Source organism: Amphiura filiformis, chromosome 1 (assembly GCF_039555335.1).
Source record: "Amphiura filiformis chromosome 1, Afil_fr2py, whole genome shotgun sequence".
Taxonomy (NCBI): Eukaryota; Metazoa; Echinodermata; class Ophiuroidea; order Amphilepidida; family Amphiuridae; genus Amphiura; species Amphiura filiformis.
In genome coordinates this window covers 32,078,502-32,093,531 of record NC_092628.1, presented here as the reverse complement: position 1 = coordinate 32,093,531, position 15,030 = coordinate 32,078,502, and the positions used below count along the sequence as shown (strand labels likewise).

The following is a 15,030-nucleotide window of genomic DNA, read 5'->3' as shown; positions in this document are numbered from 1 at the left end:
TGAAATTTATGTCAGATAACTCTTTCCTATATATATGTACAGCATCTTATAGATGTCCTAGCAACTTGTTAGAAAGAATATTTGAGATGATTTCTTGTCATTTTCTCTCCTTTGTAGGGTAAATTTTGTGATGCGTTCATTGTTTGTTAGCATCATTCCTTAATGTGGTTATATCTCTATTGCCATCATTGTCCATTGTTCTATGGCGTAGGAGTGCCTGCTTTCTAAATGATTGCAGTAGTTTTGTGATGCCCGTACAGTTCTTGCACACATTGTCAGTAAAGAAATCAAGATGTTTGCATTTATCACTCATAAAAGTTCCTTTGATAGTTCCCACACCATCATCAATTGGAAATAACCAAAAGGCTACAGGATTTACACAAGACAAAAGCTATATGAAAGCTTAAAATATTGTCCTCAACCAAAAATCTGGCAAACAAAGTTTTTGCCTATAGGAGTCTTTCTGAAAGAACTTTCTTGTGATCTGTCAATTTCCAGAAGCCTCGGCTTGCTTGTATCACCATGACCAGGACTACTGCTTTTGGAAGATGAAATTGGTGTACTTTTCTACAGTTGCTACAACATTACCCTAAAGCTGGATTTACTGTAGTTTTCTCCTTTCAGCGGTTGTTCCTACTGTACTGTTTGTACTGTCTTGCAGCTTGTGTCAGAGTACCAGTCTGTGAAACTGGGAAATTGTGTTTTTGCCTGAGAGAAAATGGTGTGTACTGTCATTGGGTCTAATTGGGGAAGTCAACTGGCTCTCTGTCCACTCAGTAATTTGCCAGTAATGTTTTTTGTTGCCAAATCTTCCGACAAAACTTCATATCGCAGTCGAGTTACATTAAATTCTTCCATGGTCCTTGTCCATTTATTTTTTGTGGTATGCTGCTGCTTTCAAACATTTCTTATAGTCTTCTATATCGTGTTTCCCTGCTGGTATCACCGCCCAAGTAAAACTTGTTTGGTGATGGTGAGTGAATGCATGTTGGAACATATGCGAAAGAGATCCCCCAAAATAAAACTATGGGCAGTAGGACCTGTAGAAAAATGGTGTGGTGTTTGATTAGGCAGCGCAGGCATGTATAGGCCTACTTACACTTGGTGTAGGTTGGGGGCCAGCAGCGTTAGTGATATTTTTTGTCGTTGTCAGTTGACAGTGTAGGATCTGTGGCATCTGACTCTGTTTGCATTCGTTTATCGCCATGACGTATTTGTATGCCAGGTGTGAACGGATTGGCAGGCGCCGGAGAAACATCAATGTTGTTCCCTTCTGCAACGTACCTTCATAATCAGCATCACCTCCCTCACATACAAGATGATCAGAGGAAAGTTGCAAAGAGTTTGAGAAATTGAGGGAATTTTCTTGTAAAAATACATCACATTTTTCGAGAAGTTCACCATCTTGAAATTCAATAATTTATGCATAATTGCGTCATGCAGTAAAAAGATGTCAAATGTGCTTGATAATTGCATGATATCCATTACCGTCAAAAGAGTGTACATTTAAATTATTTTGCATGCAGTTCTTTAACATCAAAACTTTGAGATAAAATTGTCAATTTTGGAACAAAATGAAAGCTTATTCAATGGAATAAAAGTTATAAAACGTTTGTTTGTACAGCTAAAAAATGTTTAACCTTGTCTTGCAAAATCGCTGATGCCAGTGAGGATGAGATGTTGAATCGTATGAGCGATATACATAAGCTAGTCTCCGTTCGCAGATGTTTTAAGCAACCTTAAAACAGCGATAAGCAATAAAAAAGCGGAATAAACATTTTTGGTAGCACACAAAAATGTGGAAATGGAAATCAGCCAGAAAAAATGAAAAAAAAGCGGATTATAAAAAGTGCAGATCTCACAGGCCTGCATATTGCTTAGTGTAGACAATTAGGCCTTCATCCCTGGGTTCCCTCAGATTTTATATCCCATTAGACATTACCAGTAGTCTACTCTTCAACCAACTTAGTCTACTGAGTATAGACTAAGTCTACTCAGTAGCCTAATTTGGTTGAAGAATCAAATATCAAGAAAGTCAAACAATTTTCTTTATAAATTTCATTTATTATATTAAATCAGTATTCATATGTTGTACAAATCCAAAATGAGCTGATTTCTTACAATGTTTTGTATAAAGAACTGTGTGTAGAAACCAAATGAATGGTTTATTAATACTAATCTCTTATGAAGCAAAACAACTATTCCTGCCATTTTATTAATAAACCCATTTATACACGTGTACACTAATTCAATGTTTAACACTGATGACATGTACTTTTTTAGCAATGTTGCATGTTTTGTGAAATATGTTTGAAATGTTCAAAGTGAAATGAAACCACACAGTATTGTTAGTACTGTTTGGCACATTTGACTATTTGAATGAAGATATGTTTATCAAGAAGCTACAAATAAGCTGGATCCTGGACAATTTTTACTAACCACTCATGTTCTGCTTTTGATATATATTTATGCAGAAAATGTACTGTTGCATGGAATTGAGTGCAACTTTCAAATCTACATTATATTGACAATTTTTACTAACCACTCATGTTCTGCTTTTGATATATATTTATGCAGAAAATGTACTGTTGCATGGAATTGAGTGCAACTTTCAAATCTACAGTTATTTCCACGGGTTACTACAGAACATTAGATTTTTCTCCCGGGTTTTTCTTGAACTTAATTCTTTTGCCTATTGCAGTTTGAAAATTTGCATAGGTTTTTAGTTGTTGTCTTCTTTCTCAATGGTACTAGCACTGCTGGTATCCCGCATAATGTCCACTGATTGGTCATTTATTACACCCAGACATGCATAATCCCGTAATGTTGGACTGCTTCTGTCCCTCTTATTTATTATGAGTGACAACTTGTTTTAAGGGGGTACTACACCCCTCGATAAATTTGTGTCTACTTTTGCATTTTTCTCAAAAACTAATAACACGGTGGTAACAAAAGTTATTTATATTATAGGGGCAAGGAATCCAATTACTACACTGGAATTTCAGTGACCCAAGACAAGCGGTTCGTTATTTATGATAAGAAATAAGGTACCACTAGGATGTACCTCATTTCCTATCATATATTCTTGTTTTCAGTCACTGAAATTTCAGTGTAGTAATTGGATTCCTTGCCCCAATAATATACATAACTTTTGTTACCAGTCGAAACGCTCATTCCAGTTCCCTTAAGTTTGTGTCTTTTATTTGCCTCTTGTGCAGTGAAGTTGAACTTTCGGCTATACTTGAGTTGTAACAAATTAAAGTAATTTCTCAATTTTCGCGGGCTGCTATTTATACATGTAGAAGAGTGGAGGAGCCACGCCCCCCGGCCCACGCCTCAGGGGGAGGCCATTTTAGGAGTCACCACTGACCAGAAACGATGCAAGACGGTCCGCATTTCCCCGATTGCATTTGCGCCGAAAGAGTTACAATTTTATTTTGAAGGATATCAGTGATATAAAGATCACTTTTTGAGTGTTTTGGATAGAAAATAAGAGAGTTTGGTAAGTAATAACAATATGTAGTGGTATATGAGTGCCCCCCCCTCCCCGGACCCATTTTTATACTAGTGATGAGTGACAGACAACTCCCAATACAATTATTGGGCAATTTCATGATTCACAGCCTCCTCCGTCATCCTTTTTTCTCAAAAAAAGTTGAGATTTTTATACCACTGGAAATTTCTGGCTACCTAATGTTCTGTACCAAAAATTTCTTGCAGCTTAAGGGATCTAAAATGAGCGTTTATGCTTTATTAGACAGTATTTTTGTGGGACATGAGAGCACCTCAGACCTATCGAATTGCATTCTGAATCTGAAGCATGTCTTTCTGATATCAAATAATTTTCATTTTTGAAAATCACAATGTAATACAAATTTTATGACAAATTATAAAATTTGATATTTTTCAAATTTTTGATATATAACCGTCCTCGGTAAATTATATAAATCTAATGATATATTCTTAAAGTGTATGTAGCAGGGAGGAAAAGCCGACGGTCAATTGAAAAATTTGACCTTTCATATTGAAGATATGGATTTTTTTCCCAAAAAGACCTAATTTTTTTTGTTGTTTTTGGATAAAAAATCCATATCTTCAATACTAAAGGTCAAAATTTTCAATTGATCGTCGGCTTTTCATCCCACCTACATACACTTTAAGTACAAATCATCAGATTTATAAAGTTTACTCAAGTACTGTTAAATATCAAAAATATCAATTTTAATGATTTGCCATAAAATGTGTATTAAATTGCGAATTTCAAAAATCAAAAATATTTGATATCAGAATGACATTCTTCGTATTCAGAATGCAATTCGATATGTCTGATGTGCTCTAGTGTCCCAAAATAAATACTGTCCAAACGTTCATACCCCAGCCCTTAATCATCTGTTTAGCAAAAATATCGTCAAATTTGAATTTTGTGGGTGTACCAGAATGAAATTCAAGTTTCAACACTGGCTAGGGCTAGGCTATGACTGAGCAGTGTATTACACATTATTATGTTTTGATGGATCCAAGTTGTGATGATATTGGATCCAAAACATAATAATGATAAAATTGGATGCTTTACGCCAAATATTTATTGGTCACGCTATGAGTATGAGTTGTAAAATATTAAAACTCATAGCTCGACCAATAAATATGGGCTCAACCGATCCAATTTTATATCATAATCGTGCATTAAACCTGCAAACGCAAAATCAGGATTAACTGAAATTTTGGGAATAAGCTTTTTTCATGGATATCTACTCAGTAAATATCCCGGTAGATATTCATGAAAAAAGTTTTAAAATCACAAAATCCTCCGTAAAAAGGTCATGACCTTCGGCCTCACTGGTCACAATGGCAGCGACTGTGAAGAAACACATGAAGTCGAAGAGAAAGAGAGCGAGCTCAGACGATTTAGTTGGGTTTTTTTGACACGAAATCCTCTCCAAAATTAGAAGAAAAGAGTTGAAAAGTCTTCGTAATCATTGTCTCTTCATATAAATATTTAAGTCTAGTTTGAGAAGTACCGGTAGAATATTTTATAAGCTTATTTTAAATTATTCTGTTGATCCCGGGTTGTTGAATTTGACATGCTCCTCAAATTTCATGGGGTGTCTATGGAAATGGAATGTTCCTAAATGTTCCAATTTTAAAATGTTTTTGACTTGATAGTGTTTTCTTCAAGTACATGTTGTAGGAAATTATTGTTGACGATACAGTATATCACACAGAAGCAACTCTAAAGCTGAATTTATACTCATCGCGGTGGGCAATCGCCGAATTTTGTGATGCATCGCTCGTCGCTTTTGCATAAACTTATCACGGCGATAGCGATTGCAGACGACAATTAAAATATTCTAAATGCCTCAAAATACATTTTTAAAATATTAGTTGCTGTCAATAATTATTGCTTTGAATTAATTCATTATCAAAAGTTAATAATCGAAAAAGGTAAATTAATTAGTAAAATAATAGATCCAGTTGGATGAAAATGATTGGTTGACCCATTCACGTGTCAAGCGATATCGCCGGGAAGTTGAGATTTCTTCAACCTGCAAAAGTGACGTTGTTTTTGCCTCTGCGATTTGAATCGATTAATCGGCTTGACGCTCTGGAAATGTAAGTCAAAACTGAGCATGCGTGAGAATCGTTTTTCTGCAAAAGCGATTGAGTATAAATTCAGCTTAACTACTAAGCAACAGTGTCAATAGTAGTATAGACGAATCCAAATTCACGCATTCCTATACATTAATGGCTGCCAAAGTTGGGTCCCCGCCGGCTCAATCTCACATAAAATGTGAGATAATGCGGCCTTGGAGGGTATTTTAAACTGCATTCTATCACTCGTGTTACATGTAGACAAAAGAATAATGACAGTTTACAACACAAAAGAATCTAACATTGATTTTTAAGCGGCTTTTTGGTGTTGCGGGGACCCAAAGATGGCCGACCAAATCCTGACCATGACTTGGCTCGTTGGATTCGTCTATAGCTTGAGATACCCTAGCTAGTACGGATTTCAAGTGGAATAGCCCATTGCATATTAGTAATACTTGTAATACTAAGTGTAATGCTAAGTTTCTCAAGAATCCTTGTATTTCCTAAATGTACAATTGTATTTTTTGTTTTTTCCAAGACTCGTTAAATTTATATTTTCTGTGCCTTAGTTGATGTTTCAATAACTGGCCCAGTATGTCAGTAAAAAACTTTACAAAGTGAACAAAACATTTTTATATTATACAGATTACAATAACTATATTTGCCCATTGTACAGTTCCACCATATGCAAGGAGAGCCTCAAACTGGCAATATACATGAAAGGATGAATAATTATTACATAACTTTCCACTTTATTACTGGTTCAAATCCCATTCATGCATATGGCAGAACTGTGCAATGTGAGAATTGCTTTTATAATTTTATGTAGATGTAAAATGAAACTATACATTCTACAATTGCAACATTATTTTGCATGAAAAATATCAATTTCCTATTTCATAGTATAGTAAAGAAACAAATGAAAAGATTGATGACATCGTATAAATGAAATCTTCATTAAGGAGGGATCCAAAATGTTGACTATGTTTCTCTGCTCTTAAAAAACATTTTGTCCCACTTCTGGTGGGTGGGTGGGGTGTCAACTATGATACAAAACTAGTTATTACATTTATAGAATGTCACCAATCTTTTGGGTTGCTCCCTAAGCGCCCGCTTGAAAGTGGGCAATTATTTCACATAGAGGTATACTTTGTTCCACCCGTAATACTAATAGGCAAGATCATGGCATCATGGATTAATATAAAATGATGTGTAAACTGCTGTTTATAATTATGAAGAAAACCATTTTCCAACCATGTACTGGTCATGCATGTTTTACACATTTTATCAATATGAACAATAATTTTATCAACAGGTAAACAATATGTACAAATCTAGTCATAATTATACAGATTATATAAAATTGCATTATGTAATAAAAAATATCAAATTATCAATGAAATTAAAATTATGATTCTGTTTATATTTCATACAAAGTGTTTTAGTTTGTAACCTTGCAAATACAATGTCTGTCCTGATTGTCACTTACTGATTGGCATTTACTAGCGCACACATCTGATGTACTGTTCATGTGGATTAGGTAAGTGATGTTATAACTGGTGTTTCAGTATGTGGATCCTGGGTTTGTCCTTTGGAAGTCAACTTGTACCGAAGATGCCTTACCACAATGCAATATTGCATAACAAAGGATCAATTGTTATGCAATAAACTTACTACCTTGTGGGAAGGAATTTTGGTGCAAACAGACTTCCGGTAGTGAAACTCAGGAGCCACATATTCCCGGGAACATTTTGCAAATGGAACTGAAAAATATTTTGATTTACATGGACAAGTTCAGTAAAGAGCTTTGACTTGTTTTTGGGATGTACAGCTGATAAGGTTCATATTGTGGTTTTCTCATACTGATGAACCACATATAACTAGAAACCATTCCATTATGTTGTGTGTAGAGGATGGTGTTACCATATTTTGTATCAATTTATTCAGTTAAAGGCCTTTTTTTGCTGCTCATGCAAGTTACAGCTAAGGCATGTGATGTAGGAGTTAACCATACATGTATATCAGAGAATCCATATGGATATGCAGAAGATCACGGAGATGAGTGGCGTGTCTACAAACCTCTAACTCTGATCCTCATCGGATGATGGTGTTCCCAATCATTGGGAAAGGAGTTACATATAGTGTATAAACAGTCATGATGGCTGCAACTGTCAGGTCAGTGAAATTTTAATTTTATGCCTGTTCACATTTGAATTTTATGCAAACTTTTATGCAGTGCTGAACTCAAGTTCTTTTATGACATTGTAATCTTTGTATTTGCAATGCACCTTGGCAAGACCTGCAAGCCAGTGGCAGTTATTTTGTTGTAAGGTAAAGTCATGGTACAAGAGTACTGAATTATCCAAATTGAAATGAGTCTCTATTTATAACACTACATATATACATCAGCATCTGTATTATGCTCATCAAAATGTTAGCAGTACACTTGGAAGATCCACTTGATGAAAATTTAATGGCTGTGAGAAAAGAAAGAAAACATTTTGTTAACATAGAATATTAGTTGAAGATGCCAATAACACAAATTATGGATAAATCAAATCAAATTCTGGTGGGAAGAGGAAGGAACTACCCAGTACTATTTGGAATTATTTTAGATGGGAGTGATGCAAATGGTACTCTCATGTTCCAGATCATATGGTAACCATATCTAAACAAATTCAGAATAATTTCAATGATTATTTCCTAAAAAGTGACCCAAGAAATTAAAAAAGATAAACACTATCCTACCACCTAATGTATAGCCTATATATCAAGAAGTATGCAGAACTGAAGTGTAATACACAATGGCATACATTTCTTTTTCACATGGGGGTTGGGGTAGAGAAAATTGGGATAGGCAGGCTTCCCAAAGGTGAAAAAATAGATGTTGTGCAACTCACCAGAAAATGAACCTTCTCCTGATAAACCCTGACCATGTATGTCTACTGTTGACACCCTGACAGCAAAATCCCCTTGGAATAAATCTAGTGTATTTGCAGCCTTTATTGTGTAGCTGTGATGAAGACCTGAAATGGCTGTTGATGCACGCCACTCAAACAGTGAAAGATTACTTGCTGGAACTCCTACTGTAAAGAGTCTTCTCAACTGGTAAATAAAAACATACAAAAGAGGAAACAAAACTGCAATGAGACGAAGGAGGTGCAATGGAAAACATTGAAAGATTACTTGCTGGAACTCCTACTGTAAAGAGTCTTCTCAACTGGTAAATAAAAACATACAAAAGAGGAAACAAAACTGCAATGAGACGAAGGAGGTGCAATGGAAAACATTGAAAGATTACTTGCTGGAACTCCTACTGTAAAGAGTCTTCTCAACTGGTAAATAAAAACATACAAAAGAGGAAACAAAACTGCAATGATACGAAGGAGGTGCAATGGAAAACATTGAAAGATTACTTGCTGGAACTCCTACTGTAAAGAGTCTTCTCAACTGGTAAATAAAAACATACAAAAGAGGAAACAAAACTGCAATGAGACGAAGGAGGTGCAATGGAAAACATTAAAAGATTACTTGCTGGAACTCCTACTGTAAAGAGTCTTCTCAACTGGTAAATAAAAACATACAAAAGAGGAAACAAAACTGCAATGAGACGAAGGAGGTGCAATGGAAAACATTGAAAGATTACTTGCTGGAACTCCTACTGTAAAGAGTCTTCTCAACTGGTAAATAAAAACATACAAAAGAGGAAACAAAACTGCAATGAGACGAAGGAGGTGCAATGGAAAACATTGAAAGATTACTTGCTGGAACTCGTACTGTAAAGAGTCTTCTCAACTGGTAAATAAAAACATACAAAAGAGGAAACAAAACTGCAATGAGACGAAGGAGGTGCAATGGAAAACATACACTTTTGGTAAAGCCAAATGCTGTCTCTGTAAAAATGTACTTAAAGGGGGATCCAGTTGACCAGGCAAACTTTCAAGGACCACCCAATTAAGTAGGCTTAAAATATAATCAAGTCAATGTTCACCTCTTTTCCACCAAACTTTGTACAGCTCCCAACTTAATGTGTTTTCCAGATATTTATAGCGGCCTTTAAGTAAGGATGTCCACTGTCAACACATTTGAAAAACAGCCCTGATTTCCAGACACCGCTGAACAACAAAAAACAGATACTTTTCAGATACAGATACTTTTCCTATCACTCTGGCATTCTCTCTATGTCTTGTTTACTAGAGCTGATAACTGGATCAAAAACGTAAAGGAACAATGTTTTTAAACCCAACTTTCCATCAGTTTGTGTCACACACTTACCTCTAGTATGTAATAGAGTGGTAGTTCTTCATTATCCGGAGGAGACGACCATTTGATAGTAACACTCTGATCTTTAACATTTTTGGAGTCATAGTTGACGGTAATATTATTCGGGACATAAAACACCACTGAAAGTAAAAACATAATCACACTGATGAAATACATTGTTTTGTGTTATATTGAATGGTATCATACACACAACAAAATCTGTTACACAGCCCTATAGTCAATGTGGAATCTGCCTGGATTGATCAGTCTGGTGTAAGAAAAACTATCCTTTTGATTGTCATGCATCATTCATCAATACAAATTTTATTCATTTACATCAAAACTCCCAACATGTTTATATCTTACAACCATAATAAGTCTTGACTCCCGGTCTTGACTACACTTAGCTTTCAGTGAAGAACGGAACTCTCTCAATCGTAACACCAGATCAGTTAAAATCCAATTGGCCAATTACACATGAAAGCTTCATTCCATGCTCATGCAGGGAACAAAAGCCCCACCTATGTCTCTCAAAAATAAGGCACATGCATTGATCAGAGCAAGAGAGATCTGTTCTTCTCTGGAATCTAGTGTACTACGACCCAATCTTGTGCCTTGATCACCCACCATACATACTTAACTTGAGAACTACAAATTCCTACAAGTGTCCCCAAATTACTCAAATTACACTGTTCTCGTTTACATATCAACTGCAAGTACGTACTATACAGCTTTGCACTGAATAGGCGGATAATACAGGAAAATCCTGGGGGAAACTCTAGGTACTATATACTTCTTTCACTACATGTAGCTACAAATGGTACAAATAGCTTTGCTGTATACTATCTCCTATAAGGTTACCTACCTGGGCAAGTATCCTGCTCACTGCAGGACACCAAGCGTAGGCTCTCCCCAAGACACACATCACCGCCATACTGAGGCTCTGGATCAGCACAATCTCTATATGATTCCAGTACTCCTTCATCACCACAAGTTAATGAACAGTGAGACCACCCGCTCCATTCTGCCCAAGCACCATCAACTGAATTAGAGCAATTCAAGAGATCATGCATTACTATGAGTTAATGATCTACTCTGTACGTTTCATGTTGAGTCTTGCTGTTTACTAGTTCAAAAAATGAATATAAAATTGACTGATTTTCAATTGTTTTAACTGACATTTGCATAGAAGTTAGGCCACCTTAATTAAATAGTCTTAAAGCGATTGCGCACATTAGTAAAATCACCCGCTTTTTGCGCATTATTCCCTCTGGATTGAGTAAATTTCGTTTTTTTCCGCTGTTTTATTTTTTCTTCTAAATCTAAATCACGTCAAAATAGCCTAAATCGTAAATCTCAATAAAATCCTTCATCTTGACTATAGTGAAACCTCCTTGACAAATGAAAAGGTGGTCTATTCTTTTTAAAAAAGCTTGTCTCACAGATAAAAAAAATTAAATAAAAAACACATTCCGCATTAGGTTTTCAAATTTTGAGGAGCTTTAAGACTAACTATTAAATTAAGATGGCCTTAGCATTGACATAAATAAAAAATATTACAATCTCTCATATTAGTCGAGTCAGTGGTATTGTTACATTCTTTTGGAGAGTAGCAGTAGTACTTATAGCAATATTGAAGACGGAATTCAAAATGTGAGTTCATTTCATTCTCTAACAAAAATAAGGATTAGTTGACCTAAGGGAATTTTGCAAGCTTTTAGATTCCATCATACTTACTTGGACACGGATATGTGTTGCACATTGTAGAATCTGACGTTGGTCCTTCACATGGCAATCCATCATGTTTAGGGTATGGCTTGCTACACTTGCGACTACGATGGACCACAGCTCCGCCACACGTCACTGGGCAATCGCTCCAAGGACCCCATTCTGAGAATCCACCATGTACTATGTAAAAATGATGTGGAAAAATGAAATACATACAGATCATTTTTCAGCATTTCTTTGTGTTTGTGGGGATGGGAGTTGCACATGATATGTGTGTGTTGGTATTCGCATTCAAACTGTGGAGTATCACATATTATACACTCACACAAACTGTGGAGCCTGATCCAACTGAGGAGCTCCATGGTTGAAATACCTTGAAAAGCAGTGTCTTTGAGCTATAGAAGGGAAGTATATAACACCCCTCGTTTTGTGATACAAAGTCCTCCACAGTAAGTCCGGGTGTACTTATCTGTGTAAAACTCCACAGTTGCATTCCACATCAGTTAGAATGTGGGTGTGTGAAACTCCACGGTTAAAAATTCTACACTTGGGGTTTATGATGCAAGAGGGTGGGGGTGTGTGCGCAGGGGATATCTAGCTAGTTTGGCACACATGGATTTTATCTTTACCAGCCTGTGTGATTATAATCAGTGGGGTGCAGGGGGAGGGCATGGGGGTAAATAGTAAAAACTTGTGCCCCCCTGTTGCCCCAAACCCAAAATTACAAAATTTGCTGATTTTGTCACCCACTGAAATTCACCATGCCCTCCCCCCCAAAAAAATTCCAGGTGCCGCCACTGATTATAATGCGCTAGTATTTATGACCTGCACAAACACCAACCAAAACACATTTAGTATTTACCAGGACAGTAAAAGGCAGCACATAGTTTCTTCTCCAAGGCCACTCCATAACAAGGTTTACCGCCAAACTTAGGGATAGGATTGGCACATGATCTTAGGCGCTGAGTCTGACCTCCTCCACAGCTCTTAGTACAGGTTGTCCATTTAGTCCAAGGAGTGAAGCCTCCATGTACTGTGTAAGAGATAGAAAGACAGTGTAAATTTAATAGCATAACATTAATTTTGATCACATGGAGAGAGACAATAGAGGTTAAAAGTCTTGTTTAAGGGTCACAATATGATAGCACCACCGCCTGGGTTTGAACCCGCAACCTTCTGATTGTTTGAGCCCACACCACTAGCCCACCACACAGTGTCATCGCCCCGATATCTTCGTGGCAGAAATCGCCATGGTAGGTTGAATCCACCGCCACGCATGGCCATTTTGTTCCGACCTGTTTAATAGTTTTAAAATGCATAATGGGCCGAAGTACATCTGACTAAGGCTACTGACATTTGCCCGGTGACTGACCTCGCTGTGTGTGAGTTGAGCATGGTACGCCATAGGTCATATGCTTTTAGACTACCCACGGTTGGCCTATACACTGTACTATATAATTCGGCCCAAGCTAACAACTATCATATCTGTTCAAGACATATATTCTGGTTTCTTTAGACGAAATCATTTACGGGAGATATTCATCATTTTCTACCCCGGTATCCGATTTTCGTCTGAATATCAAAATCGTGCATAGCACATTCATGTGTATCGATCCCGGGTATTGATTTTAGTATCTCTGGTGTACCAAGTAATTATTAGCCCGGCGATGTCGGTGTGCACCATGCCCTCTGCAATTAAAGAGTGGGATATAATTATCAAGAAAATATTGATTACTTGTTGACTGGACACTTAATTGCTTACCTGGGCATTCTATATCATTGCAAACGTCTTCCTCAAGCGCAGATCCATTACACTGTCTACCCCCGTAAAGCGGTGAAGGATCATTGCATAGGCGGATACGTGCTGTTATGCCTCGCTCGCATGATTTGGTACATGGGCCCCAGTACAGCCATCGGCCCCAGGCACCATTAACTGTTGATATCATGCAAAAGTTGAAATCGCATACATGAAAAGTACTTTTTGGTAAGTGTAAAAAGTCACTCAACAATAAAAGTGCTATCGTGCTTATTTATCAACCCTCAAATAAACATATTCTAAATTGCATAACTGATGCTATGGCATATAACTGTCAACATTTAAACCCTAAATGTGTACATCCATATCAAAACGATGCACTTGTCGGCTGCTACATGTGTCTCATTTCACACAATAGCGAGGAATAAATACCAGTCCCATCTCCAAAGTGGAGGTCACTTCAAATCATCCTAAGTCACATGGTTTAGGAATACAGATATGTCATTCCTTAAACAATTTGACTTTGGGATGATTTGAAGTGACCTACACTTGATATGAGTCTGGTATTTATTCTTAGTTATTATGTGAAATGAGACACATGTAGCAGCCGACAAGTGCATCGTTTTGATATGGATGTACACAAATGGCGTAACCACCATATTTTTACCCCTAAATGACATCATCATTTTTTAATAGTGAACAAAACTATTTTAACGTTGGTATGTCTCAGACTCCGAGTTTGTGAAGGCTCTAAAACTATTTTCACTTAATTTAAGTATTAATAATTATACAATTCTTCGAAAAAAGTACTTTGTAACCTGAAAATAAAACTCTAAAATGGCAATTTTGAGATTACAAAAGAGACCCTATGTGTCGATATAGCCAATAATTTAACCTAAACATGGACAAGCTTTATTCTCAAATTACAACTCTTTTAGATTGTTTTTATTAACACAGATGCACAGCACTTTAATATATCGAGTGACCCCCCCCAATGGCAGATTCAAACAATGTGGCATTTTAAGTTGTATTTTAATTTATAAAAATGAAAAAAAATGATATTATTTATTTACTAATGTCAATTAAAGGAAGGTGACCTGATATATTTGGAAAATCAAATTCTTTAAAACTTATGTATAACATAAACTGTTGTCTCTTTCAAGCATTCATGCAAAAAGATCATGTAAATGTTCATTGTAAATGTGACTAATTTTTTATGGAATTACTGACATTTAATACAGCGTAAAACTGGTAGGGGTCAGTTTTACGCTGTATTAAATTTTGGGCTTTAAAATTTTTACATACCCTTGTTACCTACCTGGGCATTGTCTATCACCATTACAAATGATTTCATCAATGTCATTACCCGCACAATAATCTCCATTGTACATTGGTACTGGGTTGGTACAGTTACGATATCTATAGAGACTAGCGCCACCACACGTCACAGGACAATCAGCCCATTCGGTCCATGTTGTCCACCCACCATTAACTGTCGATACAGAAATTATAATTATTACTATTCAAAACTGATCGCGTATGGTCATAGCAAGCACTTTACTTTTACTAGGTCAAGAGGTATTTTAGATTCAGACACTTTGTGGTTGTGGTCTAGATAGGACATCAAAAATTGCCAATTCATTTTTTGTTACATGGGAAATTGTTCGTCAGTCATATTTGCCCATACCGAGGTG

The 15,030-nt window shown here is 36.4% G+C and overlaps 1 protein-coding gene across 1 annotated transcript in view; it reads right to left on the bottom strand.

Annotated features, from left to right (window-relative positions):
* Window positions 1–7,717: 7,717 nt before the first annotated feature.
* LOC140158239 (SCO-spondin-like) overlaps window positions 7,718–15,030 on the bottom strand; it is a 38,255-nt gene continuing 30,942 nt past the window's right edge. The window contains 8 exon segments of the mRNA XM_072181355.1: window positions 7,718–8,066; window positions 8,490–8,694; window positions 9,865–9,992; window positions 10,718–10,894; window positions 11,590–11,760; window positions 12,443–12,613; window positions 13,343–13,513; window positions 14,655–14,828. Coding sequence (XP_072037456.1) covers window positions 7,948–8,066; window positions 8,490–8,694; window positions 9,865–9,992; window positions 10,718–10,894; window positions 11,590–11,760; window positions 12,443–12,613; window positions 13,343–13,513; window positions 14,655–14,828 — 1,316 coding nt within the window. The 3' untranslated portion in view covers window positions 7,718–7,947.